The sequence below is a fragment of the Tasmannia lanceolata genome, unplaced genomic scaffold (assembly GCF_043159265.1).
Source record: "Tasmannia lanceolata isolate RefF3 unplaced genomic scaffold, GAP_Taslan_0.1 ptg000008l, whole genome shotgun sequence".
NCBI lineage: Eukaryota > Viridiplantae > Streptophyta > Magnoliopsida > Canellales > Winteraceae > Tasmannia > Tasmannia lanceolata.
Genome location: NW_027518685.1, coordinates 49,127,207 through 49,155,086, shown reverse-complemented (window position 1 = coordinate 49,155,086; position 27,880 = coordinate 49,127,207). Strand labels below are relative to the sequence as shown.

At 39.9% G+C, this 27,880-nt stretch overlaps 1 protein-coding gene across 4 annotated transcripts in view; it reads left to right on the top strand.

Annotated features, from left to right (window-relative positions):
• Positions 1–554: 554 nt before the first annotated feature.
• LOC143883631 (ABC transporter A family protein) overlaps positions 555–27,880 on the top strand; it is a 52,706-nt gene continuing 25,380 nt past the window's right edge. The window contains exons 1-3 of one of the 4 annotated variants that reach the window (XR_013252449.1): positions 555–832; positions 26,409–26,552; positions 27,709–27,846. Coding sequence is in view for 1 of the 4 variants with exons in the window: in XM_077386977.1 (XP_077243092.1) it covers positions 710–832 (123 nt within the window). In the remaining 3 variants the exon portion in view is untranslated. Of the gene's footprint in view, positions 833–26,408; positions 26,786–27,708; positions 27,860–27,880 lie in introns of those variants that run through there. The other 3 variants (XR_013252448.1, XR_013252450.1, XM_077386977.1) reach the window with 3 other exon arrangements.

Here is a 27,880-nt window from a genome sequence, read left to right as displayed (position 1 = left end):
TCTACACTTGTGTGTAGAAACCGTTTTTTTTTTCTCTCTCTCTCTCTCTCTCTCTCTATATATATATATATATATATATATATATATATAATTTTAGGTAATTGCAATTACAAGGGATTTGCTAGTGTCCATCCAAGGCATTTCGCGGATGTTCTGTTGCATCTGACAGCAGCCACCTCGTAAATGAAGACAAAAGCTACTGAAAAGTGAGCTCTGTGGCTGCTGTGAGATGCAACAGAACATCCGTGAAATCCCTTATGCGATGGACGCTAGCAAATCCCTTTAGTCAATGGTCTAAAACATAGACCTGATCATGATCAGATGTCCTCATTGGTATGTCTCATAATGGTTCACAACACAAGATCACCATCAATATCGACTCCACATATTAATTTTCTTGTGTAGGACCCACAAAATGATGGTTAGGATTGATTCCAACGGTGATCGTCCGCATAGTCGGACGCTAGATATACCATCAACGCATCACACGCGGGCCCAGTAATAATCGTCTGCCAGGACCTAACGTGGATCGTTTTTTTTTAATTTTTTATTGGGCAACGGGGATCGTTTTACACTTTTACAAGCATGGGAGTATTAAAAGGGGCCATTGACACAAAGCTTTGTAGAAGACTGAATCGTCCGTAAAGAAATAAGCTTAGGAATTGGATTTTCTTTGGTTTTAAGATCGTCCCGTAGAAATTTGAGGAAGATGGGTTACATGTTGAGGGTTCGGTTACCGTCCTTCTTTGCCGGCGCTGCAACGGCCTCGGCGTTGGGCCTCTACGTTCTACACAGGGATTACAAAGTTGCCCACCAATCCATCTCCCAACAGGTTAATATTTTCCCCCCGTCTCTGTATGTCATTTTCTGCAACAAACAGATCTAGAATCATCTATTATATGAATTCCATGATTTGATCTCGAGTACTATAAAAACCCTTTCTGCTTCTGAGCATTTTTCGTGCATTTCAGAGTATGTGTGAAATGCTCACAATGCCATTTGCTATTGTAAATGCCATTGAAACCTGGGTATAAGGGTAATTATTGGAATTGGTAGAAAACCCACTTTCAGGAGCGTGGCATTCATGATAGGATGAAGTACATAGGCTCTGATTCTAGGGATTTAGGTCCTGTATTGTCTGACTTTCAATTTGATTGTGAAATTTTCTTGGAAAGGCTAATTTATGATATGCTTCCTGTGAGAAAAATGGAAAGAGGGCCTAAACAGGAATAAGAGGGAACGCGATGTTGCATTACATGCTCAAGGAGGTTTTAACTTTTTAATATTCAGTTTTGGGTATTATTTCTCATGTTTCCCCCTAATTGAATATATGCTTGCTTTTTTGTTATTGGATTTTTTTCTTGATAATGCTGTGTTTATGTGTTGTGCCATATTAAAAATGGGTTTGATCAAGCCAAGCATGAATGGAAAATGCTTAAATTTGATCGTGCTGCACGTCTAAAGATTACTGATTGAAACTTTTCAAAATTGTGTGGGTAAACATTTTCTTATAGGAAATGTTTGGGATTTCATAGAAAACGAAGCAATCATGAATCCATGACCACAACCAAATGGGGCGAAACTTTACAAAAGAGAGGACAAATCTCTTGAGGGAATACACTACAAGAGCAAAATAGAGAGGTTACAATTAACAGTTGACTGCCCTGTTCTTTGCTAGTCGATCCCTATTGTGGCCATGTTCCCTATTAGCAAGCCACACAAATATGTAGTTCTAGGTAGTGCTATTTATTGGCACAGAACAAAAACACATACAACCGATTTTATTAGAGTTCTTATTAATTTAGGTTGGCCTGGAAAGACAATTTTTGTATGGTAGCCTTCCAGAAAGATCCTGTTTTTGGGAGTCAATTTGGAATCTGCCATTGATAATGCTGTATTCACAGCTCTCTGGAATAGGCTGACTTTATTGGTTGCTGGAACTCAATAGTGTGGGGTCCACCCGGCTTCTTAGTGCGACAAGATTACTGCCTCCCTCTTTTCAAGAGAGACCATTCTAGCATCAAGAAGGCGGCTGTTCGCTGAGGTTGGATGAGCTGAAGGATTTCATTATGTTTTTTGACTGAGAGGGGATAGGGTACGGTAACGGGAAAGTGTCATGTGTTTTGAGTTCCTTGGGCTGTGTGAGAGCATAAATGGGGTTCACAAATCTGGGTTTGGTGTAGCTTTTGTTTTGCATGTGTGGGATGCCTCATCCCCGATGATGTTATCAAGTTATTACCATTTCAATAATAAAAATTTTTATCTTAAAAAATGACAATTTTTATATGGTATCTCCTTTATAGCCTAACAATGTTAAAGGAACTGGTTTTTGAAATGGTTGTTAAAGGAACTGTTTGAGAACTATATTTCCATTGGTCTGTGATGTATCAAATTCTTTGCTTGAATACTTACTACGCCTAGAAACCAAATCATGAAAACATTGGTAGAGCCTATAGGACCATGATAGCATTGAAAGAATTAAATCACCTTAATGGAAGTTGGTATGAGGCTAAGTGACGCCTGACAAGATCAACTCTAGGAGGCCATAGGCATACATAATGATATACTTGGAGCAACACAGTGGTAGGTGTAATATAGTGAATGCCTTGAACGTGGACTGTAGGGCTCTACATGCAATGAGAAATATTTATGTTGGGGAGGAGATGAAAATCATTGAGCTTAAGTGTTCCAGAGTTAGGTCCACTTTGAATTAAATATGGGGCAAATATCTTTTTCAAGGTTTTAAATTTCAGTTTCGGTCAGCGTGGAAACATAAGCATTTCGGTTTTAGTGGAAATTTCGGTGGAAATCTTGTAAAATCACGGAAACGTATGAAAGCACATGCAAATGATGAATTTTTTTATGATGAAACTTTGGGAACAGCTAGAATAAGCACAAATACATACTTGAAAACCATCACATAACCAAGAAAGCCATCAATTTTTTTTTATTAGTTCTGGATAATGTGGGGTGAATAGGGTATGAAAAACAGGTGTTTCAGGCTTTTAATAAGACTACTAGTTGAAAAAGTGGTCTGTTCTAGATTGAGCACACAGGAATTTAAAAACATTCAATAGAGAAAGCTGCTAGGGTTTTAAGACTAACACTTCAAGCCTCACGGTGAAGTTATAACAAGTTTTTGGTGGACTGATGATAAGGTTTAATGGTTGAACAGTCCAAGAAAGTGCACTGTTATCACACAGTTGGCACATAGGTTTCCTTCAGGTAAGGTTTAGATTTAAAAACAAAGTTTCAGGCCTGTAACTACATAGAGAATGGCCCTAATGGTCCTTGATGGTTTCACGGACCGATAATGGGCTAAACCTATGGTGAAGTGTTCTGGATTTAATTGCAGGGTTGAAAGGCAAAGGCTTCAGGTAAATTAGTCAAAATGTTAAAAAAAAATTTAGTCAAGGTTTTAAATTTTCGTTTCAATTTCAGTGGAAATTTAAAACTATGATTGAAGTCTGATATGAGATCTAGGTAGATCACAGGACAGATCTGGGCTATAACCATATTCAGAGGGCTTGGGATTGGATTTAAGGTCCAAGGTACTGAAAGTCAAAATCGAACGTAAATCATTTAGGTGGGTTTGAATCGTAAATCGGATTGCAAATCGTAAATTTTTTTAGATTTATATATTAAAATGAGAAAAAATATAAAAAGAAAAAAATAAGAATAAAATGAGTAATTATCTATTGTTCATTCAAAACCATTAAATTAAATATAAAATTTTATGATTAGTAAGCACACAAACTATATTCGTCATACATTAAATCACTGAACAAAGCACAAATTATATTAAGGGAAGTGATAAATCCGCCCCTTTTCATTACTTGGGACAACTGACTGCAGTGTATGTGGCAATCAAATCCGTTGAATCCTTCCCATGTGAAGTACAACAACCCCTTTACACACTGCAGCTGGGTGTCCCAAGTAATGAAAAGGGGCGGATATATCACTTCCCTTATATTAATCATGCAATAAATCATCATATAATTTATCACAACTGTAAACAAAGTACATACTCAAATCTATAATAATCATCATACAATTAATCATCATGCAAAGAAGTGTCAGTTAATAAAAAAGACTTTGCGTAATCGAGTCTTCAGGACCCCTGTAGAGAGATGTCACATCGGGAGAGGTGAAAAAGTACGGAAATATCGTGAGCACAAAGTTTCCGATAAATACAAAATTCCGTACCCTCCAAGAGAAGGTTGGAAAGTCGGATACCAATCCCACAGAAATCGATGGAGGAGAAGTTCTTTGGACAAAAAAATCCAAAAAAAGAAACACTTTGTATCAAACAGTATCAAAATGATAGATGAATATGAGCAGTCAGGAGTTGCATGGCTCTCAGATGATGATGAAGGAAGGAGTAAACGGTACAAGAGCAAAGGAACACCAAAAAAGAAATCGGTATCAAAGGTATGGTAGACCTCATGACGGGTCTCCATCGAGAAGTGAGATAGCAAGAGAATTCAAGAAATACCACCTATCAAAACTAAGGCCGAAAGTAGTGGCCTTTGCTGAGGAACCTTCGGTACGTTAGATTCAAGCAGATTTAGACTGTGCCCTTCTGCCCATTGAATTGAACGGGAAGGAAATTAAGGAGGGCCCGGAGTCAAATCAGGCAGGAAATAGGGGAAAGGAAAAGGAGATATCACCCCCGAATGAATGTTCCAAGATAGTGTGAGACTCAATGGATGTGGAGCTGGGAAGGAGAATTAAAACGTTTTTTGAGAATGGGGAGCAACCGTCAAAAGAAAGAAGGTTGGAATCTTCTGGGAATGAATCTTCAGAAGAGGAAAGAGGAAATTCAACCAATTCGGAGGAAAGAATGTCCTCGGAGGAGTTTGAGAAAATGTCTAAACTGGGAGATCAATTGGAATTAGGCTTTCGAGAAAATATCGAAGAAACAAAGAAAATGTTCCTTGATATAGAAAAAAGGGATTCCAGACTAAGAAAAGGAAAAACCCCGGGTAGAGGTAGAAGAGAACTTAAGGCTCTAAAAAATTAGAAGAAATTTTGGGATCCTTTGCCTGCTATCAATAGAGCATTTTTGCCTCTCAACTGGTTGTTTTTTGGAATGTTTAGAGGAAGACACTTTTTGGCGAAAGGAATTGCAGTCCCTGTGACATAAGGGTCCTATATGCCATGGGAAGCTCCTATGCTAATTTCTTGCCTAGTGTTTCGAAAATTGTAAAGGAAAATGTAAAGCTATTGGTTCAATTCCGGGAGTAAGGGATTTATTTCTTCCGAGGAGAATGTTCCTGGGTGGCTCATACTATGTATATTCTGTGGGACTACTGGTCCCCTTGTAATTTTGCTAGTATGAATTCAATTGTCATCTTTTAAAAAAAAAGTGTCAGTAATAAACAAAGTATATTGAAATCACAAACAACTCTCAAAATCCAAAAGAAACGGGCCTAAATCATTGAAATCACAATTAGTTCTCAAAATCCAAAACAAACAAAACCTGAATCATTGAAAATAACATCAATTTTCCTTCTTCAAAAGTGTCATTTCTTAATGAGCTTATTTTATATTAACAATGATTTTCCTCCTCCTACTAGCAGAACAAACCGCCGGCAGAAAATTGTGTAGAAACCGCGAGCAGTGCAACAGAAATCGTGAGCATGTGCAGGGTAAACACGATTTATGGGATTTAGAGTTTTCTTTACCTTTTTTTAGGTTATAAGTTGGAGTGGGGGAGGGGTTATATACGATTTATTTTTGTTGGAAGTGTCTAAGGGCACTTTGGTCTTTATACTCTTTCTCATTTTTATAAATACATAATTGAGGGGGAGCTATTCCCTAACTCAATCTTTTCTCTCATTCTCCCCTCTTCTCTAAAAAATTTCTAATCATGAAGGGCCTACCATAGAAAAATAAGTGAACAAAAACAATGTAAAAAATAGTAAAAATCGTACTAAGAATTTTAAAAATCATTTCAATCATGCGATTTTTATGGAAAACAATTCTTCCCTTTGATTTCAATCGTACGATTTTAACAACAATGTTAAGGTCAACGCATGGCAAAGCCAAAGGGAAAGGTGTTCAAAGGTTTTGATGTTAGGGTAGGGCTGTTATTAGGTTGAAGGCATGGAAAGGTGCTAGGCTTTAATGGTATAAGGTTAAGGGTAAAGGGCCAAAGATGGGAAGGGGTAGATTGACGGATGATGGTGGTGGTACTAATGGAAGGCTTTAGAGTTGAAAGAGCTATATGAAAAGAAAGGTTGCAGGTTTGTAAAACAAATAAAAGATGGGGAAGAAGCAAGAAAGAAAGCGATGAAAAATACTAACCAGTATCTTCTCCTAAGCTTGATGTATCATCACAACTTCGGAGCATATTCTTAAATTTTATAATCTTTTATTCATGAAAAATAAGGCCTTAAGCCATTACATATATAGGAAAATCAACCCCACGAAATTAACAAGTATGATTCCTAATCGTAGTGGCTATTCTACTCCTTTTTTTTCTTTTTGAATGGTTGGCAAATCTAATCCTCATCCAACCTGCATAATAGTGTTTTGACACCTATCACTTGACTTAATCAACTTACTAAAATAAACTCCAAATCTAATATTACATGGACTCTTTAATATTCTGCTACTAATAACAATTAAAATAAACCCCGTTTACCAGTATAATTCTTTCTTATCAAAGAGTGGGCCCTTTGTGACTTAAGCAACATGATGTCACATTCATGGTTTTAAATTTCGGCCGAAAAACGTTTCGGTGAAATTTCAGAAATTTCGGTGAAGCGTTTCGGTGAAGTATAAAATTTCACCCGAAATTTTGGAAATTTCGGTGAAACGTTTCGGAAATTTCGGTGAAATTTCTGAAATTCCGGTGAAATTTTTACTAGATTTTGTCCAAAATTTCGTACTGAAACCAAAATGTTTCGGTTTCGCTGATGACCAAAACCGAAACCGAGATTTAAAACCTTGGTCACATTATGTCATTAGTGTCTAATGGGTTGGGGTTGTTAGTTATAATGACGCTTCATCAATCATGATGCCAACAAATGACATTGACACCCTGAGACCCCGAGAAATATAGAGAACCTGGGATGATCCTTTTTTTTTTTGAATGGCTAGATATCATTGATAGAGGAGAAGAATATACAAAGCCAACCGAGAAGGACGACTAAAATACAAGAAAAAAATAGAGGCAAGAGAAAAAAACATCAAGGAGGGAGAAAATCGAATAACTCGAGCTCTTGTTTCCCTGCACCTTCCCTAGGTGTGCCTCCTCATTTGTAGACCTTTTTACTTGCCGGAAGATTACATTGGCAATGCGGTCTCTTGTCTCATCCATCCAGCTTTCAAATCTCCATGAGACTGACTTTTCTCTTTGAAGCCACCCAATGATGTTGAGCGAGTCTCCCTCCATTATAAGTTTATCCAAGTCAATAGACCCTGCAAGCCTAAAGCTCGTTAAAGCCGCCCTGATTTCCGCCTCATTAGAGTCCGCGAAACCGAAAAGCCCACATTGAGGCTCCTACCTCGTCTCTAAGGAGGTCACCAACCCCAGAAAGTCCAGGATTACTGAAGCTAGATCCATCGAAATTGATTTTTAGAAAACCGACAGGCAGAGGGGTCCATTGAGGGCCACTCTGATTTACTCGATCGTTACTAGAGCAGACCTCTCTCCATCCATGCTATAGATCATAGGCCGAGACGAACATAAAGCTAGGCAAGGATCTAACCCAAGATATGGTCATTGCAATCCCCATTGTGAAGATATGATGAGGGTTTCTTTCCACCCCTTTAAACACTCGTGGATTTCTTTCATTCCAAATCGTGCAGATCGTAGCCAGCAAAGATAACTTCCAAAGCACCTCCTTTCTTTCTCCTAGGGGAAAAGTCCCAACTACTAACAACCTCTGACAAGTGAGCATGGAACACCCATTCGATCCCATATCTTTGAGAGATTCTACACCAAACCCGTTGAGCAAACTTACAATGTAGAAGGAGATGGTCCATTGTCTCTCCCCTGCCTCAATGCAAAGGGCACAATGATCCACTATCAACATATTCTGACTCCTAAGATGATTAATGGTAAGGATCTTGTCCAGAACCGCAGTCCAAGCGAAAGCACATTCCCTAGGAGGAGCTGGAATGGTCCAAACTTTGGCCGCCTGCAGAGATCCTGTGCAAGGAATGAGCTACTAATAAAACGAATTGACACTAAATTCCCTAGATGTGCACCAAATCCATACCCTCGTATCCACCCCTGAACTACTAATGTACCGGGCTTCGAGCAACTCTAAAATTAGAGCTATCCTCTTGAGTTCCCTATCAAAAAATTGTCTCCTGAAATTAAAATTCCAAGCTATCCCCATCTCCCCGTGAACCATGTAATCCAAAACCCACGCCTCCTTATTTACACCAATAGCAAACAGATCCGGGAAACAATTGGGAAAATAGGACTCTCCATACCACTTGTCCAACCAAAACCTGATCCTGTCCCCTGAATAAACTTTGAAACGGACCCCCTCGTTAAACTAAGACCTTTGATTCAGAATGTCTCTCCAGACAGCCAACCCCATTTTACTAAACTTATCATCAGAAGACCACCCGCCAGGCAAAGAACCGTACTTATCTCCAATGAATCTTACCCACAGAAGCTGACTTTCCTCGCCAAATCTCGATAGCCATTTTCCCAATAAAGCCAAATTCACTTCCTTTAATCTTCGAATACCCAGGTTTGCACACTTCCTGCCATATCACAAGGTGCATTTTCCTCTTCTCATCCAAACACTCCTCCACAAAAGTCTTCTTTGGATAAATTCAATCCTTTTAATGATGCTAATAGGACATTTGAACATCGATAGCTGGTATAAGGGGAGATTAGCCAAAACCGCCTCAATAAGGGTTATTCTACCTCTCAAAGAAACCAAATTACGTTTCCAAGTATCTAGCCTTTTTTCCACCCTCTCCACTATAGGGTCCCATTGCTCCTTTTTTGGTCTTCCCCCTGCTAGAGGAAGGCCCAAGTAGGTAGAAGGGAGAATATCAATGCTGCAGCCAAGGATACTCGCCATGCCTTCCAGATCCTCTTGCTTCATAAGAATCCCAAAGATCTTGGACTTAGAAAAGTCTGAACTCTGCCTTGAAATCACCTCATAACATCTTAGAATCGCTTTGAGCTTAGTAAACTTTTCCTCATTAGGTATGCTAAACAGAAGGGTATCATCGGCAAACTGTAAATGAGAGATTTGAGCTCCGGTTTCACTAAGCTTAAATCCTTCGATTAACCTCAATTCATTTCCTCTGTCCAACAGTTTATTAAGCAGCTCGGCAACAATTACGAAGAGAAAGGGGAAAGAGGGTCCCCTTGTCTGAGGCCTCTGGAGGATCTAAAGAAGCCCTTGGGAGATCCATTCACTAAAATAGAGAACCAACCAGAAGAAATACAACTGAGAATCTTGTTACTCCATCTCCGACCAAATCCCATTCTAGCCTTGAGATTCGATAGACAATCCCATTCTACTCTATCATACGCTTTCTCCATGTCAAGTTTGCAAACTAACCCGCACTTTGCTTTTTTCAAATAGCAATCCAATACCTCATTTGCGATTAAGGTGCATTCTGCTATCTGCCTGCCCCCTACAAAAGCAGATTGACAGGACGAAATCAACTCGAGTAGAACCTTCTTGAACCTTTTGGCAACCACTTTTGCCAATACTGATGCAGATTTTAGGCTCAAATAAGAGGGATATTTGCCCTATAGATTTATAGGCATTTATTTTCCATGTTATTTAGTTTTTAGGCTTTTATTTTTCATTTTATTTAGAATTAGGAAGTTTAGTCTTTTAGGAATGCTTATTTTAGTAGGTTTCTATCTTTTAGGTTGTTATTTGCCCATTTATAGGCCTCTTTACAGCTTATTTTGTAACTTTTTGACGATTATTGATATTGAATAAAGATTCATCTCCCTCTAATTCTGATTTTCTTCTTCTCTCTTCTGATTTCTTCTCTTCTCTCCCTAAATTCGTCTATTCTTCTGGTTATTTCGTCTCTTCTTTAGGTTATTTTCGTCTCTTCTTCCCCTATGCTTCTAATTCTATCCCATTTCGTCTATTTTTCTACCCTTTCCTCAATTTTTCTTCACGGTGCTGCATCAATTTGGTATCAGAGCCAAAATATCCAAGTGTTTACAGCGAAAACCTGCATTTTCACCGCGAAGATCGAAGCGTAACTTCACTAATCAGCCATTCAACGTCCCTGCAGAAAACCAGATTTTTTTTGGGGTTCAATTCGTTGCAGCACCAACACCCAGCCATAGCCTTCCCAACCAGCCACACATATCCATAAACCCTAGCCTAAACCAAATTCTCACCTTCATCTGCTTCCTCCTTGTATTCACCCCTTGTCCCCCTTTGAAACCTACAACCTATTCCCCTCTATTTATCCCCACCAAAAACCAGCCGTACCATCCCTTTCATCTCAGCCCATCCACAAAAAAAAACCAGCTCCCTACTTTCAGCCCAATCCCCATTGCAGCCGATCTCCACCTCTTCCATTCAAACCCTATTTACATCAGCCAAATCAGTCCCTTAGCATATCAGCCAATACCTTGTTGCCCAGAAATTTTGAGGTGCTAGTTGCCCACGAAGCCTAGCCGCGCAACATATCTCAGATGAGAGTAACTCAAGTGAAAGAAGAGAGCCTCGTTACTGTGTTCCCGTGAGGAGCTTAAAGGTTTCCATAAAGGGAGGTATAGGGTTATTAATAGGGGCATAGTTGTAGGAAATTACAGATTTGCCACCCTGTAGGTTGAGAAGAAGAAGCTAGCACAGATTCTGAAATTTCTTTCCTTCTAATCTTGGTGAGAAAGGTACCCAACACAGTGTAGGTTTCTTTGCTTTGAGAAACGTACCTGCAAGTTAAGTTGGAAAAAGGGGGGGGGGGGAGTAAGTTACTTTTTGGAAGAGTTACTTTTGGGTGAAGATATTTTTTTGGTAAGTTACCTTTATTTTCCTTGCTAGTAGTATAATTCAAAAAGGCATCATTCTGACGTGTGGCCTGCACAAAAGGGGTAACTTGGTAGAGAAGTTAGAGAAAAAAAGGCATATTTTATTCTTTCCAACTAAGTCATGTGTCTTTTGCATAAAGGCAAGTTGGTCACAGCAAAAGGCAAGGGTACATTCTCCCCCCCACTCTTTCCTCCTTGGGCACCCCCTCCACTACTTTTCTTAAGTTATTTACTTGGTTAAAAAAAGTCATGTGAGCAGACTAGTGGAAAAAAATAAATATAGAGACCTATAAACCCCACCCCCTTATTTTACCTTGGTGACCTTTTTCCATTTAGCAAAGACCAATTAGGCTCCCCTATTTTACCCCAAGGCACCCCCAAAAAAAAAAAAAAATCAGAGAAAAAAAATAGGAAAATAAAACTTTTATTCTCTCTATACCCCAACTATTTTCTCTCTCTTCATTCGGGCTACTTCCGCTCAAAATTGGGTTTCGCCATCCACACGAAAGTTATTCGTGACAACTTTTAAAGTATATTCAACACATTTTCCGTAGTCAACAGTGAGTGCAACCACTACTTTTAGCAACTTTGGGCGTCCGTCCGTTTTGGTCCGACCATTGATTCGAGCTATCCAGAAGTCCGATCTGAGATCCGCGATAGACGTTGTGCTTCTTTCGACATCCCAGACAGATCAGACAGTTAATTTCAGTTTTCGACATCGTTCCCTATGCCTCCACCATTTATTCCATATTTTGATGGGTACGACGAAAGCTATTGGAATGGAAGCACTCCCTTTAGGTATTATGAGGATGCATGTTTACAGTGGATTGATGCTCTAGATGGATATTGTGAGTACTGTTGAATAACATGTATTAGGGTAGTTTAGTCATTAGGTGTATGTCTCTTTCCCTTTTTTTTGGTTCTCCATCCCAAAATCTCATTCTTCTCTAAGTCCATAACCTTGTTGGGTTCTTTCTAGTTTCTTTCACCCCTCTTTATGTTTTAAATTCTTTCTTTCATGTTTTGAGTCTCTTCCCCTACCTTCTCCATCCTAATTTTTGTCCTTTCTCCTCTAGATTCGTTGTCTTTTATGTCTTTTGTATTTTTCTTCAAGGTGCCCACCAAGTGTTAGGTGAAATGTCCGAAAGAGATTTGGTCCCTTGGAAGTCTTCTTTTCGTTTCAAGTTGAAGGCCTTTGGCTTCAAGTTGAGGGGTAGTGTTGTCTAGTGTATTCATCTCTTTCTTTCCTTTGTTTTGTATGTCTTTTGTGTTGATGTCATCTATTCCTTTGTATTGTCTAGTGTTGTCTTCTATGTTTTCTTATGTTTTTATGTTGTTCTTCAAAGGTGCACACTAAGTGTTTGATAAAATGTCTAAGAGAGGTGGAGTGCCTTATTTGTCTTCGTTCCTTTGTCTTCTTCTTCAAGGCGCACACCAAGTGTTCGATGGAATGTCCGAGAGAGGTGTGGTGCCTTAGTTGTCTTCGTTTCGTTGCACCTTCAACTTGAGCGGGAGTGTTCTCATGTAGTTCTCTGTGTCTTCTCTTTAGGGAGAGTTCTTTTTTTTCTTCTTGATTTTGTCTTCTTAGTTGTCTTTTCTTGAGGGAGTGTTGTCATCTTTGTTGTCTTTTCTTTAGGGGCAGTGTTGTCTTAGTATCGTCTTCTTGTGGGAGTATTGCCTTATCTCTTCGTGTTGTTTTGATATTGTCCTACTTGCCTTGTCATGTCCTGGCTCATGTAGTCTCCCCCGAGGGGGAGTATTGTTGGTGATTATGTTCTTCGTCTCCTTCGTCATGTGTCTTTTCTTAGTCTTGTCCGCCTTTATGCCTTATCCTCTCTTTTCGGCTTTATGCCATATCCTCTCTTTTCCGGGCGATGGTTTCCATTCCCATCGTTGGTTGACTCTCTTATAGGCGATGGTCTTTTCCCGTCGACCTCTCTTTTCTGGGCGATGGTGTCCCCATCGTTGGTTGGTTATCTTCTCCTTCCTTTTCTTCCTATTTTCAGGCGACGATGTTCATGCCTTCAACGTTGTCACCACATGATGGTTTTTCCCATCGTTGGTTAGTTATCCTCTTTTCTCTTCCTTCTTCTCTTCAGGCGACGGTGTCCCCGTCAACCTTGTCTCCGATGGTTTCACAATCGGTGGTTATCTTCTCTTGGCGTTGTGCTGCTTCGCCGATGTTCGCTGTGCGCACATTTGGTGTGCCATTTTCTTGCTCGTTAGACCGTTATTGTTCCTGCCATGGCGTCTCCATTGCTCGTGATATGCTGATCTGTTCGCTATGCTCTCATTAAGGGGGCGGCCTTGTTTGATCGCTCTCGCTGTTGTGCTACTTCAGGGGAGCTGCTTCTTTTGATGGCTGTTGATCTCGATGCTATTCACTATGGCCGTTACTGCTTTTTATTATGCTTTTCATTATGTATTCACCACACCAGCTTGATGAGTGTTATACCAAGCTGGATGTGTGTATAAGCTTATTGTACTTTTTGTTATTTATAGTTGGTTGAAGTCTCCTTTGTAGCAAGCTGGAGTTCCATAGTATATACACTCCAGCTTGAGGGGGGTGTGTTGAATAATATGTGTTAGGGTAGTTTAATCATTAGGTGTATGTTAGAGGGTATTGTTGTTATTGTACATCACTTGCCCTATATGGGTTTATATACAACATATCCATGAGGAGCTCCCTAGTGGAGACTCTCCATCCTTCACTCCTCTTCTTCTTCCTCTCCTCAAATCCTAATCTCATTTCTAACAAGTACAATGGCCATGATCACCAAGCGACTATCTACTGGGCTAAAGAAATTGTGCGACGACAAGCCCGATGCTCATGGGACCACATGGAAACGAACCGTCGTAGAAGAAACGAGCCTCCAATCTGACGTTGGAAGGATGTTCGTGATTTTTTATGGCTCTTTATACGCTCCACTATCTACGGAGATTGAAGCGTGAAGAAGCGCTCGACGAGAAGAAGCAGCTCGCCGTGAACAAGAAGCAACAACCCGTCGTGCACGCGAAGCTAAAATTGAAGCTGAGAATTTAGAGCGTCGCATGCGTGAGTCAGATTTGCAGAGCCGCTCCACTACTTCATCCGTCTTACACCTTGCTGATATTCTCACGGGTCCAGATGCTAGTATTGATGAGATCATTGATGTTGAGCCTTTGATTCCATCAGATTCAGACTTTGAGATGGACGATCCAGAGTTAGAGACTCAGTTGATTGTTGTTATCGACATCGTTGCGCATGATGCTTCTGAGATTTCTGCCGCACCGATTGCCGATCATCTAGAGAGTGAGCTTCACTCTTCTAAGGCAGATATTGTGGCAGGTCCACGTGAGACTGATCCATTGCCTGAGTCCGAGCTGAGTGACCAGATCATTGAGGCATTACCAGAGCATACACATCATGAGCTAATCATTGAGGATGCCGATTCCAATGATCAGCTCATGCTGTGTATGCTTTTCCAGTAGATGCCCCGATCGAGATGATTATGGAGGTCGAACCCGCCGATTTCAGTGCATAAGATGACCATCTTGATGCTGATCATGGATTGATACTGCCCATAGCTGTTTTGCCGATCCAGGAGGAGTACATAGCGATCTTCCAAGCTAGTTTACTTCTCCAGCACAGATTCTGTTCGCATGAGTCTACATGGGCACTTTCTTCCCTCTTCTTCCACCGACCTTGCAGATGCTTCTCCCGATTGTCTCGAGTGTTAGACATTATGATTGCTTCCGCCGGATTATGCGTTCTACTACTTCAGTGGATTGTTCACATCTTTGACCCAGGTGGACTAGAACTCGAGGGCGAGTTCTTTTTCAACCGGGGGAGAATGATGCAGATTTTAGGCCTAAATAAGAGGCACATTTGCTCTTTAAATTTCTAGGCATTTATTTTCCATGTTATTTTGTTTTTAGGCTTTTATTTTCCATGTTATTTAGAATTATGAAGTTTAGTCTTTTAGGAATGCTTATTTTAGCAGGTTTCTATCTTTTAGGTTGTTATTTGCCTATTTATAGGCCTCTTTACAGCTTATTTTGTAACTTTTTGATGATTATTGATATTGAATAAAGATTCTTCTCCCTGTAATTCTGGTTTTCTTCTTCTCTCTTCTGATTTCTTCTCTTCTCTCCCTAAATTCGTCTATTCTTCTGGGTATTTTCGTCTCTTCTTCAGGTTATTTTCTCTACACTCCCTATTGATAAGGTTCTCATCATTTTTGTCTCTTCCTTTTTGGCAATAGTTTGTGTGTTTAAAATTTCTGATCTATGATATAATATGTAGGTCTCAATTTTAGAGGAAGTCTTCAAATCTAAGACTAGATTGATGGACCAAGTGTTGAAGTTGTTAAATCAGATTCTATTGGAAAGACTAAATTATCAATGTCTGGTATTTATAGACTTTCAAGGACAGATCTTAAACTGAAATAAGTCAAAATTCAGAATTTTACCTCCAATTAACTTAATTAATCATAAAAATGATATCACCACTACTGTATTTTGATGATCGCACTCCTCACATCATTAAAAAGTACGGTATGGCCCTGACCATAGGATGATCCAAACCGTCCATTAGATGGGCCACAGCCTAAATAGGTTGTACCCCAAAAATCATTTCCATAGGTTGATCCTAATCCTCCGATCTATAGAGGGATTGATAAATTTTTGGTATTTATGAACTTTTGGGGGCAGATCCTATGGTATCTATGAACTTTTGGGGGCAGATCCTGATCTAAAATAAATTAAAATTCAGAAAATTTATAAAAAAATAATTTAATGAACCATAAGATTAATTGCGAGTTTGTGGCTATAATTTAATTACCAATCCTATTGGGCTTGTGGGTTTCTCTAAATGGCAAGGTTTTAAATCTCGGTTTCGGTTTCGGTTTCGGTCATCAGCGAAACCAAAACGTTTTGGTTTTAGTAAGAAATTTCGGACGAAATCTTGCAAAATTTCACCGAAATTTCCGAAACGTTTATTTCCGAAATTTTGTACTTCACCGAAATTTCCAAAACGTTTCTCGGAAATTTCACCGAAACGAAATGTTTCGGCCGAAATTTCCAAAACATTTCGGCGAAGTTTGGTACTTTTCCGACTCAATGTGGATTTCGTTTCGTTTTCCAACGAAATCGAAATATTTCGGCCGAAACGAAACGTTTCGGCCAAAATTTAAAACCATGTTAAATGGAGCATTACTTTAGAAATGCTTAGTTGAAGTAAGTCATACATTTTGTTGTGAGCTACTAAGACATGTAACTCTTTTTTTGTTGTTGGGTCTCTCTAATGTATAATCACTACCCAAGTTGTTGTGCTTGGTGCATAATTGTCCTCTGCAAATGAAACACCCCTGTATATGTGATCCTGCTCTAGTTGCATTGTAACTTAGGCCCTGTTTGGATTGCAAGAATTTTGTGGAAAAGTTTGGAAGGGAAAAATATTTCTAGAAGTTCTTACTTTTTTTACACATGCGAACAAATGAGTTGAACCCGCCCTATTTAATCTTTAGGGGCCCTCAATTTATGATAATAACCCTTTAAATTAACAATCATTATATTATTTCCCTCTAAATCATCTATTGAGAAAAATCCGCAGGGCAAATCAATCTGATCGTGCACAAATTTAAACGAAAACACGTGAAAGTAAAAAACAAGCCACAGGATGAACACCAAGATTTTACGTGGTCCCGCCAAGCCTACTCCACTGGCGAGAAATACGATCTTCCACCATAAGAAAACAATATACAAGGATTAAACACAAAACCCACAACCCGCAACTCTTTCCTTGCTTCTCATCCCAAGACCATACAAGAGAACACCGAGAAAAGCCCGAGAAAATAACCCGAGAAAATACCCGAAGAGAAACTCGAGAAGAAAACCCAAAGAAGAAATTTTATCTCTCTTTCTCCCTCTCCCTCTCCCTCTCTCACTCTTTCTCTTAGGTTTGAGGGAGCCGACACACCTCACGCCCAACCTCTTCTCGTTCCGCACAAGAAACCCACGTTCTGAGTCTTTTTATACCTTCGGTTTTCAAACACTTAAATAGAAATCTATCTTTCAATATTTCCTTCTTGCCTTCCCATCGAGTGGTGGGAAATAAGGCAACTTTCCCAGCCACGTGAAGATTTTCTTTTGATGTGGCCACCGGTTCGCTATCGCTGCAAACCACCATTGGCTTTCTCAAGTACCGGCTACACACTCTCGAATCACTTTGGTCCTGACTCTTTCCGATTCGATCAACACGGCCAATGCACATGTGTAGCTGTCAACCCATTGAGTCACCTTGTCAACCCTGGAGGTGGTCCCGATCCATCCTCCCAAACGCAGGTATTGTCATCCTCTCACCATCGCCTGCCACCTGGAAACATGTCTCTGCACCAACTGCGAAAGAGACCCTACGTATGCGCATAGAATTACCATGTTTCCAACTAGCCATCGAAATCTTAGGAACACTAGTCACCGTGTCCCCGACCAGACGATATAATCCGCCACACTTCTCGCCTTCATCAGAACCATACAGCCGCATGTGAATTTCATGGCTCCACCTGCAGTTGAGTGCCTGCAACCCTTGGAGTCCAACCGGCCAAGAGATATTAGATTCCTTCGCATCTTTGGGACATATACCACACCACCCAAAGTACGAACCACTCCATTAAACATCTTGATCTTCATCGTCCCAACTCCCGTGACACACAAGTAGACGCGTCACCCAAGGAGACTACACCCACCCTTAGCTCCTAGAACGTATCAAAATGTTCCCTCCTAGAGCGTACATGAACAGAGCACCCTGAATCTAAAATCCACTCATCATGAGAAGAAGTGTGATTACCTATGGAGACTGTGAGAACATCTCTAAACTCTTCATCCTACTGATCCGTTACCGCCACTGCTGTATTCTTAGCACCATTGTCCGCCTGGTCAGCTCGCTTTGGACAGTCCCGCTTGATGTGGTCATATTCCTTGCAGCGGTAACATTGCATGCCCTTTCTGCCGACTCTGGATCTTGACCTGTCTTTTCTTGATCCCCTGTCAGACGACCTTCCTCTTTGATTCCCACCATGAACAACCAACACATGCTCTTCACTTCCACCAAGAACAGGTTTCTTCCGCCTCTAATTTGATAAGAGCGAGCCGTGACTTCCTCCAGCTTTATCGTATCCTTACCATACAATAAAGTCGTTACTAAGTTGTCATACGAATCAGGAAGCGAAGTACGAAGCAAAAAGGGCCCTGTCTTCTTCCTCAACTTTTTGTCAACCTTGTGGAGCTGATCCACAAGCCCGTTGAACACCGTAATGTGTTCCAGAAGATTTTCGCCTTCCTGCATCTTCAGCCCATACAACTGTCGCTTTAGATACAACTGGTTGGCCAAGCTTTTTGACATGTAAAGCTTTTCCAAGTTCTCCTATAATTTAGGTACATCTTCTTCTTCTATAATGTTAAACATAATGCTATCTGCCAGACTTAGCCGAAACGTTCTGACCGCCTTCGACTCAATGTCTTCCCATTCAGCATCCGTCATTTTCGTCGGCTTGCCATCCTTTTCGTTCAAAGCCTTAGCCATTCCCTATTGAACTAGGATGTCCTTCACCCTCATCTGCCATAGGGTGAAACTGCACTTTTCGTCAAATTTGTCAATGTTGAACTGAGTAGAACTTGATTTTACCACCATCTCAGATTACTCCGCACTTCACGGTGTAGCGCTCCACCTCGAACGAGAATCTTTCTTGGACAATCTTTCTACTCCCAAAGATCACTTTAACCATGATCTAACCACAACACCCACGATCGCTCCACCTGACCTCGACGATCGCTCCAACCACGGCTATGATACCACTTGTTGAGAAAAATCCGCTGGGCAAATCAATCAGATCGTGCACAAATTTAAACGAAAATGGTAACAAACAAGCCACAAGATTAACACCAAGATTTTACGTGGTTCCGCCAAGCCTACTCCACGGGCGAGAAACACGATCTTCCACTATGAGAAAACAATATTCAAGGATTGTAATGGATTAAACACAAAACCCACAATCCGCAACCCTTTCCTTGCTTCTCAACCCAAGACCGTACAAGAGAACACCGAGAAAAGCCCAAGAAAATACCCGAAGAGGAATTCGAGAAGAAAACTCGAAGAAGAAACTCTCTGTCTCTGTCTCTGTCTCTGTCTCACTCTCTCTTAGGTTTGGGGCAGCCGACCTCACGCTCAACCTCTTGCCATTCCGCACAAGAAACCCACGTTCTGGGTCTTTTTATACCTTAGGTTTTCAATCACCTAAATATAAATCTATCTTTCTATATTTCCTTCGAGTGGTGGGAAATAAGGCAACTTTCCCAACATCGTCAAAAGGGAAAAATATCTAAGAAAATATTTTCTGTTAGAAATGTTTTTCTTGCAATCCAAATAGGGCCTTAGGGAAAGATTCTTTTCCATTGGCATTTGGATATAGTTTTTTTTTTTTTTTTGATGACGTAGGATGTCCCCACCCGGCATTTGGATATAGTTGTTAGGATCTTTTTGCTGATTATGCTATATATTAACTGAGTTGTGGCTCAGAGGGCTCCACAGCAGCTTCGTTTTTGCAGAAGTATTTTGGCAACATTATCTCCTTATTCAACATTATCTCCTCCATTTTCAGCAATAACCAAAATCTTTTGAGGTCTTATGACTATCAGAAAGTGACAATGAGTCTGCAATAAAACTCAATTAAACTGTTATTCTGAATCCTATTTAGGAAAACCAATCAATAAGGCAAACTTTTAATGAGAGGCTATAGATCGTAAAGAACTGATTTAAGACAAACCCAAATGGATGCCAATAGACTTACCGAAAAACTGTTTTTAACAGTCATAACCAGGGAGACAAGATTGTCTAAGTTGGCCCTAAAGAGGGAAGAAAAACAGATAAATATTGTGCCAATAATGGGTGAAAAATAGATTAATGTGTTAGAACATAAAATGAACGCCAAGAAATCTATTGAAGAACAAATTAAATTTAGTTCTAATCTCCGAATTCGTTAAAATGTTAGCTCTGTCAGACTGGACACACTAACAGATGGTTTGATGCTTGGCTTGGTTTAGATTTCTGCCAGTTCAAACTCAAATGGGCTTGACCTTGCTTGGCCTGTGACGCAGGTGGATCCGGAAGCGTTATTCGACAATCTCGAAGATCGGATAGATCTGAAATTTTGTTCTTTTTTTTTTAATATTTTTGTGTGTAGAATGATAGATCTCGATCTACGCCTCGAGCGAGGGGACGCACGAGCTCGATCAAGCGCAGAATCGTCGGATGCTTCGATCAATGCTACGAGCGAGGGGACGCACGAGATCGATCAATGCTTCGATCAATGCTACGAGCGAGGGGACGCACGGAATCGTCTGATGATTCTTGCATGCAACAAGAAATGATAAAAGATGAGAGACATGGAAGAAAGATTAGCATACTAATCTTCAAATCCATAATCCCAAGAGAAAAGATGAAGGATAAGGAGAAGAGCCAAGCTCTATCTCAAATTTCTCTTCGAAGAGAATCTTTCCAAAAATTTCAATTGAAAAAAACTTCTTACAAATGAGAAGAGAAGGGCCTTATATTGGCAGCCCCTAATACAATATAAAATCCCTAAACTATCCCTAATGACACAAAAGGACCATTAAGGACAATTACTACAAGTAAAATGACTAAATGAGACATCACATGAACAAGAAAAAGACACCTAGACTAAGAAATATGCAGGAAATGATGTGTATATGGGGATGCTCCTGCATCAAACTCCCCTTCTTGAAAAGAGCTTGTCCTCAATCTCGGATCTTCTTCAATGCAAGGGATCGAAGTGCTAACAACACCGTCCTGTCTTGGATTTAGCAAGAACACCTGCTGCCGCTTGCAACCGTAAATTGCTGTTATCCATATCCCTTTCATCTCGTGTATACAAACAATTTGTACGTGACTGACCTCTGTCCAATAATTGGTGAGAATTCAACATAGCAGTGGATTGAAGTCACTACTGCAAACTGAAATTTCTGCTTCGTAGCAGTCCCAAACTCTGTAAGCATCTTCCTGAAATTTGGCAAGCAGTTAATGTCCAAACAAACTTTGCTGAGGCATTGAATTGTTTCTCAACAGGAAAAAATATTCCTTCCCAAACAGCAAGCTCAGACAATATCTGGTATAAGAAGACATGGATTGCAAAAGTGAAATATGTCTTAAATCAAAGGTCATTAATAATCCAGTCGCATATATATATATATATATATATATATATATATATATATATATATATATATATATATATATATATATATATATATATATATATGGATCTGTCCTTAACTTTCCTTTTCAAGTGTAGTTGGCAATGCAAGCAAGCAAAGCTGACTAAACTTCAAGAGTACTGGTTCTTTTAGACCATAAGGTATAAGTAAGAACTCAAACTCAAGATGTAGATCAAGAAGTTGGTCTGAGAGTTGCTGTTGTTACTAAAATTTCAACAGATAATCGCACATTGATCCACTATATTCGTATGCTGGAATAGTCCCTTTGAAAGAAACCACCAAACAACATACAGTAACTTCCCAGGCAGAGTCTGAGCACACAAAAACCTGTATGTAGGTGGTGCAATTACAACTATTCAAGAATACACTCTTAGGCTGCTAACTGAACATATGTAGAATTGTTTTAGAGTGGCTGAATTCCTTTGGTCCTTTCAATCCAGGAAGCTTTAGAGCCAGCTTTAGAGCCAACTAGGTAACCGGGCTTGGAGGGTAACTCGGCTACCAATGTAATATAAGTTGCAGCACTAATGCCCATGACAATGAGTAGAGATGTCGAATCCCAGCTACAGGTCAATTAATAGAACACAAGTGCTAGCAAAGGAAAGTTGAGCAGAAAAGACTAAGCATTCAAGAGCACAAGGAGTTCCTAAGCAAATCAAGGTACTGAACTTTTCACTACCAAGCCACTTTTAAAGAGCTCTACCCAATATAAGTCCAGCTCATAGGTCAATCACAACCTTCAGCTAGGAACTACATACTAGTACTCTTGGAATCTGCAAGCAATTAAGCACGTTCCACCCAAAGTAGTAACTGGTTTACTTAGGAGTGCATGTATGTCCCTCAGTAGCAAAATATTGGAAAGAAGCCTTGAATCCCTTTAATGTCAACCACAAAAATCAGTTGATGGAAATCAAGTTTTGACTCAAATCTGCAGTATAGGAGTTCAATTTGCATGTCCTTTACAATTCTAATATGAGTTTATCTCAAAGTATTCATGAGCTGATTTTAACCAACAGCAGCTATAACAAACCACTTCAGTTCAGCATACAAAGGTCATCAGCCATATGGATCTGAGCAATGAAATTTTCATTGCCTCACATGCATTTCAACAAACATTAGGCATACCAAACTATAGGCTTCCAATAGAGATCATTTGAAGTGGTCTCTATAAGCTCGGTTCCTTTTCTTTTAATGAAAGATTCTTATAGCATATAGGCTATCTGTTTGCAATAGTAGAAAACCCAAATTAACACGACTGTGCTTAGATCACGTTTTGGCGATCTCTTCATTAGATCCATCAAACGTAATGCATTGCTCAGGCACCTCGTTTACAAAAGAACGGTACCTTGTCAGCTATTGGCCATCTAATATGGTTCAATAACCCAGCTTTAAACAAGCAAGTGTATTCCATTTTCCTGTATAAAAGGACTATATCGAGGAAAAATTGAAAGCAGAGTTGAACTGTCCACTAGAAGATAGGTTGGCTGAAACTTACCTGGTTAAAATTCATCCAATTCTAAGGTCTTTTCACCAAAAATCTTTAAACAGGATAAGAGTTCAACAACCTGAAACTCAGGTTTTTGACCTAGCAATTTGATTTCTTTCCATAACTCTTGCAGGATCTTCACCGGACTAAATTACCATTGAGGATAGAAGAAGACACTTACCTCGGAAAGGATTTCCACGGCTCAAGTCAAGGAGTTCATGAAAATTCCATGGATTCCAACATTGCTTGCAAATCTAGACAGGATCAGAGACACAAATAGGAGTAGAACTTAGAAGACGAAGGTCAGATCCGAGTGATAGAACACATCCCCTTCTTTTAATGATCGAAATGCACTTGAGATGTGAAACTTTGCAGTTCTTCAGATCAAAGAAACGAACTGCTTAGAATTTTCATCTTGTTGAACACGGCTCCTTTTAATGATCGAGATAGCAATCGACAAACATGTATAATCATTCCTTGTAATTCCTGCTTCCTCCTCCTGTAAGAGTGGTCCAGCTACAATTTATAATGAGAGAGATCAACTCCGAATTCTTCTCTTTTTCTCTCCCGAGGACTGCGAAATTGAGAAATCTCGCATCCCTAGCTTTGATACCAATTGACGCAGGTGGATCCAGAAGCGTTATTGGACGATCTCGAAGATCGGATAGATCTGAAATTTTTTCTCTTTTTTTTAATATTTTTTTGTGTAGAATGATAAATCTCGATCTACACCACGAGTGAGGGGACGCACGAGCTCGATCAAGGGCAGAATCGTCGGATGCTTCGATCAAGGCTACGAGCGAGGGGACGCACGAGATCGATCAAGCGTGGAATCGTCTGATGATTCTTACATTCAACAGGAAATGATACAAGATGAGAGACATGAAAGAAAGATTAGCACACTAATCTTCAAATCCGTAGTCCCAAGAGAAAAGATGTAGGATAAGGAGAAGAGCCAAGCTCTATCTCAAATTTCTCTTCAAAGAGAATCTTTCCAAAAATTTCAATTGAAAAAAACTTCTTACAAATGAGAAGAGAAGGGCCTTATATAGGCAGCCCCTAATACAATATAAAATCCCTAAACTATCCCTAATGACACAAAAGGACCATTAAGGACAATTACTACAAGTAAAATGACTAAATGAGACATCACATGAACAAGAAAAAGACACCTAGACTAAGAACTACGCAGGAAATGATGTGTATAAGGGGATGCTCCTGCATCAGTCTGGATTCCTCTGTTCGGTCGTAGGGCTTGACCATCAACTCAGTCCGGCCCTTGAACAGCAGCTCTTTCCTCCTCTGGTCTTAGTGGGTGTGGTAATCTGTTTATGTCGACGACTGTATATTGGATCGGTGACACATTACCGAAGGATATGCACTGGCTTGTGTGCTCCTTGGGGGGCCATTTACTTGTTTGCTCCTTGGTTTTTTAGCCAATAGGGTGTGAGAGAAAAAGATAATGCTCAACCATGACTCGCGGGCTGCAAAGTTCTCCTCAAGCACCCTTGCACTATGGAGCGCCCATTCCGCTTGGGACTCAATGCGGAGCACCTCACCAAGAGCATACCACTTTTTTTTTGAAAGATACAAAATTTATTAATTGCAGCAACCAGCTTACAGCAAGGGGACAAGATGTCCCACCAAATGTGAACAACTGTTACAGCCCAAGGCTAAAACAAGGGCTACTCCAACCTGCCACGCTACAATCCTTCTCCACTGCTGGTCCTGAAAATGAGATGATCTCCTTATCAACCCCATCTTTTGCCTAATCGTCTCCAAAAGTGTTTGGTAACCTCTTTATATGATTGAAGGATGGTAGAATAATTGCACACGTATCGCAAATCTCCGTTATAACATCGGCTAGCATCCAAGGCCCCAGAGATATGTTCGTGGCAAATGCTAGAGCATTAGAAAAATCACCTTCCACGATTAGAGGGCCCGCCCTGGATTGTAGAGGAAATCACCTTCCACGATTTCATATGGGCAATGTCTAGCCATATGAAATTTTCTTCTTTTGAGGCCCTCACATGTGTTAATCTTTTTTTCTCCACCATCCATTGAAAGGCAGCGTCACCTATGGCGGAACTGCCGATCGCCAAATGGTAGTATAGTTTGATCTACTTCTCTCATCACTAGATAGCCTATTAAAGAAAGAGTGAATAGAAAAAGCACTGGAAACGTCAGGGGCCCAAACTCTATGGTCTGAATAAGAAGGTGAATGATAATGGGACGAAAGGAGACCTAGATATGAGGAAAATCTGTAAACCTCACTATCCTTAAGATTTCCCATTCTCTCCATTTAGTCACACACGCTGGCCTCTCCTATCGGTCTCTAACAGGTATAGGCCCAGGAAAGCATGGCATAATATGGATTCACTTGACCAGAAATCTACCCAAAAATCGCTCTCCCTTTCCAACTCTAAATCTAATAAAAGGCTGAAATAAGAGTTTGGAGTCTTTGGACACACAACTGGGCTTCTGTGCTCTCGAACCATTGCCTAAACCAGGGTTCCTACACTCCCACATACGCGGAAGGCTGGAAGCTCAAGCGCGAGAGAGACTTATATGCTCACCTTTTTGTTCAAAAGCAATGGAAGGCTAAACGTTCCAATAACAACAAGTGGAAAAGAAGATTTACAAAATTGCTCTTTTATGAAGACTTCTAAAACCAAAGAAAGTAAGCGCTATATGTTCAGACAAATTGAAAACCTGCTAGTGTAAAGGTTTTGGCTCCTAGCTGTGCAACATATATATATATATATATATATATATATATATATATATATTGTTAACTAACCAACTTCGCCAAAAGCTTAAGCTGTTGGAGAAAGGCGTTATTTATCTTTTATACTTTAACACTCCCCCGCACGTGTGGCCCACTTGGCAAACACGTGGCACATGTGGCCCCACTTTGGGCTGACCATCGCATGTGGATTTTTGCTATCCCGGAGGTTTGAACTCGAGACCTTTGGCTTTGATACCATGTTAACTAACCAACTTCTCCAAAAGCTTAAGCTGTTGGAGAAAGGCGTTATTTATCTTTTATACTTTAACATATATATATATATATATATATATATATATATATATATATATATATATATATATATATATATATATATATATATATATATATATATAGAGAGAGAGAGAGAGAGAGAGAGAGAGAGAGAGAGAGAGAGAGAGAGAGAGAGGTGTAGCTACACACTTAGCTACACCGACGGCTTAAAATACAGTGGGCCCCACATTGTTTGGGTGATGCAAACCATTCATTTGAGGGGCCCTCACATAGATAGGTTGTGCCCAAAAAATCAGCTCCATAGGATCATCCCAACCCTACGATTTGTGGAGCCAAAAATGGACGTGGAAAAACCTTCACAAATCTGTCCATTTTTGCCTCCACAGTTTGAAGGGTTGGGATGATCCTATGGAGCTGATTTTTTGGGCACACCCTATCAATGTGAGGGCCTATCAAATGAATGGTTTGGATCATCCAAACAATGTGGGCCCACTGTATTTTAAGTCGTCGGTGTAGCTAAGTTAGCTACACTAGTGTGTAGCTTCACTTTCCTCATATATATATATATATATATAGGGAAAAGTGTTTGTACTCGGTCGAGTACCTAAGGTTATTAACGCAGTCCCTCTAATTTAACGCAGGAAGAGGGAGAACCGTGGATCGGATCTAATCACAGCCGTCCAAGTCTTTACACAGAATGAAAGTGCGATGTTCCCTCCCCTGTTACGATTCGCGCTGCTGGATAGGAGAAACCCTAGAGGAGAAAAACCGAAGAAGAAATAGAGGTTTGTAGTCCCTCACGCCGCTTCTCTCCAAAAACTCTCTCCCTCACGCCGCGCGTCTCTCTCTCTCTCTCTCTCTCTCCCAACAGTCGTTTATTTTCAACCATTTTGCGCATTTCTCCCTCTCCCTGTTTCGATTCTCGCTGGAGAGGAGAAACCCTAGATGAGAAAAGAAGAAGAAACCTAAGGTCCGCGCGTCTCTCTCTCTCTCTCTCCCAACACTCGTTTATTTTCAGGTAACGAATCTTTCTTCTTCTCTATTTTTCAAACCCTTTTTCTCTACAGATTTGTTAAACCCTTTTTCTCTACAGATTTGTTAAAGTTTTGTTACAGTTTTTGTTACAGATTTTGGGTAAAATCATTTAACACTACAGATTTGTTAAACCCTTTTTCTCTACAGATTTGTTAAAGTTTTGTTACAGTTTTTGTTACAGATTTTGGGTAAAATCATTTAACACTACAGATTTGTTAAACCCTTTTTCTCTACAGATTTGTTAAAGTTTTGTTACAGTTTTTGTTACAGATTTTGGGTAAAATCATTTAACACTACAGATTGTTACAGTTTTTTAAAACTACATATTTTTAACACTACAGATTTTTAACACTACAGATTTGCAATTGTTTAAGATTTTTAACACTACAGATTTTTTAACACTACAGATTTGCACAGAATGAAAGTGTGATGCTCCCTCTCCTTGTTGCAATTTTTAACCCACTCAAAACCCCTCTCTGCTCTCATTTCTCATTTCCTTTAAGATTATGATGAGCAATTCTGAGTGTCAAACCGATTATTGGTTTAATTCTTAATCCAATAATCGGTTTGGCATTTACTATATTTTTCTCAACGTGTGAAAGCTCATGTATTTTTGTTGATTATTCATATTTAATTCGATTCCAAAGAGCTGTTTACATTCTTCATATATTTAGTTGGTGCATAAAATGGCATTGAATGTTCAAATCTATTTAAATTTTGATGTGGGACTCGAGAGTATGCTTCCCCCCCCCCCTCTGGAAATATCTCATTTCTCCTTAAAACGAAAAGGGCTTTAAAACAGCATATTGTAATTTTCCATTGAATTTCATATCTTGGAAAGCATAGAAATAGCTAGTCAAAGCCATGATTGTGGTAATGCGATTCTTTTTGTTCAATATTGTGCAGATAGTGAAGATTAATGGCCTCCTCTAACCGTAGCGATTCCGGTTCACTTGGAGAATTACCATGTAAATGTGGAATAAAAGCGGCTATTAAAATAACTCAGTCAGATGTGAATGGCAACCGAGGCCGGCCCTACTACACTTGTGGATTTAGTGTGAGTAACCATTGAATAGTG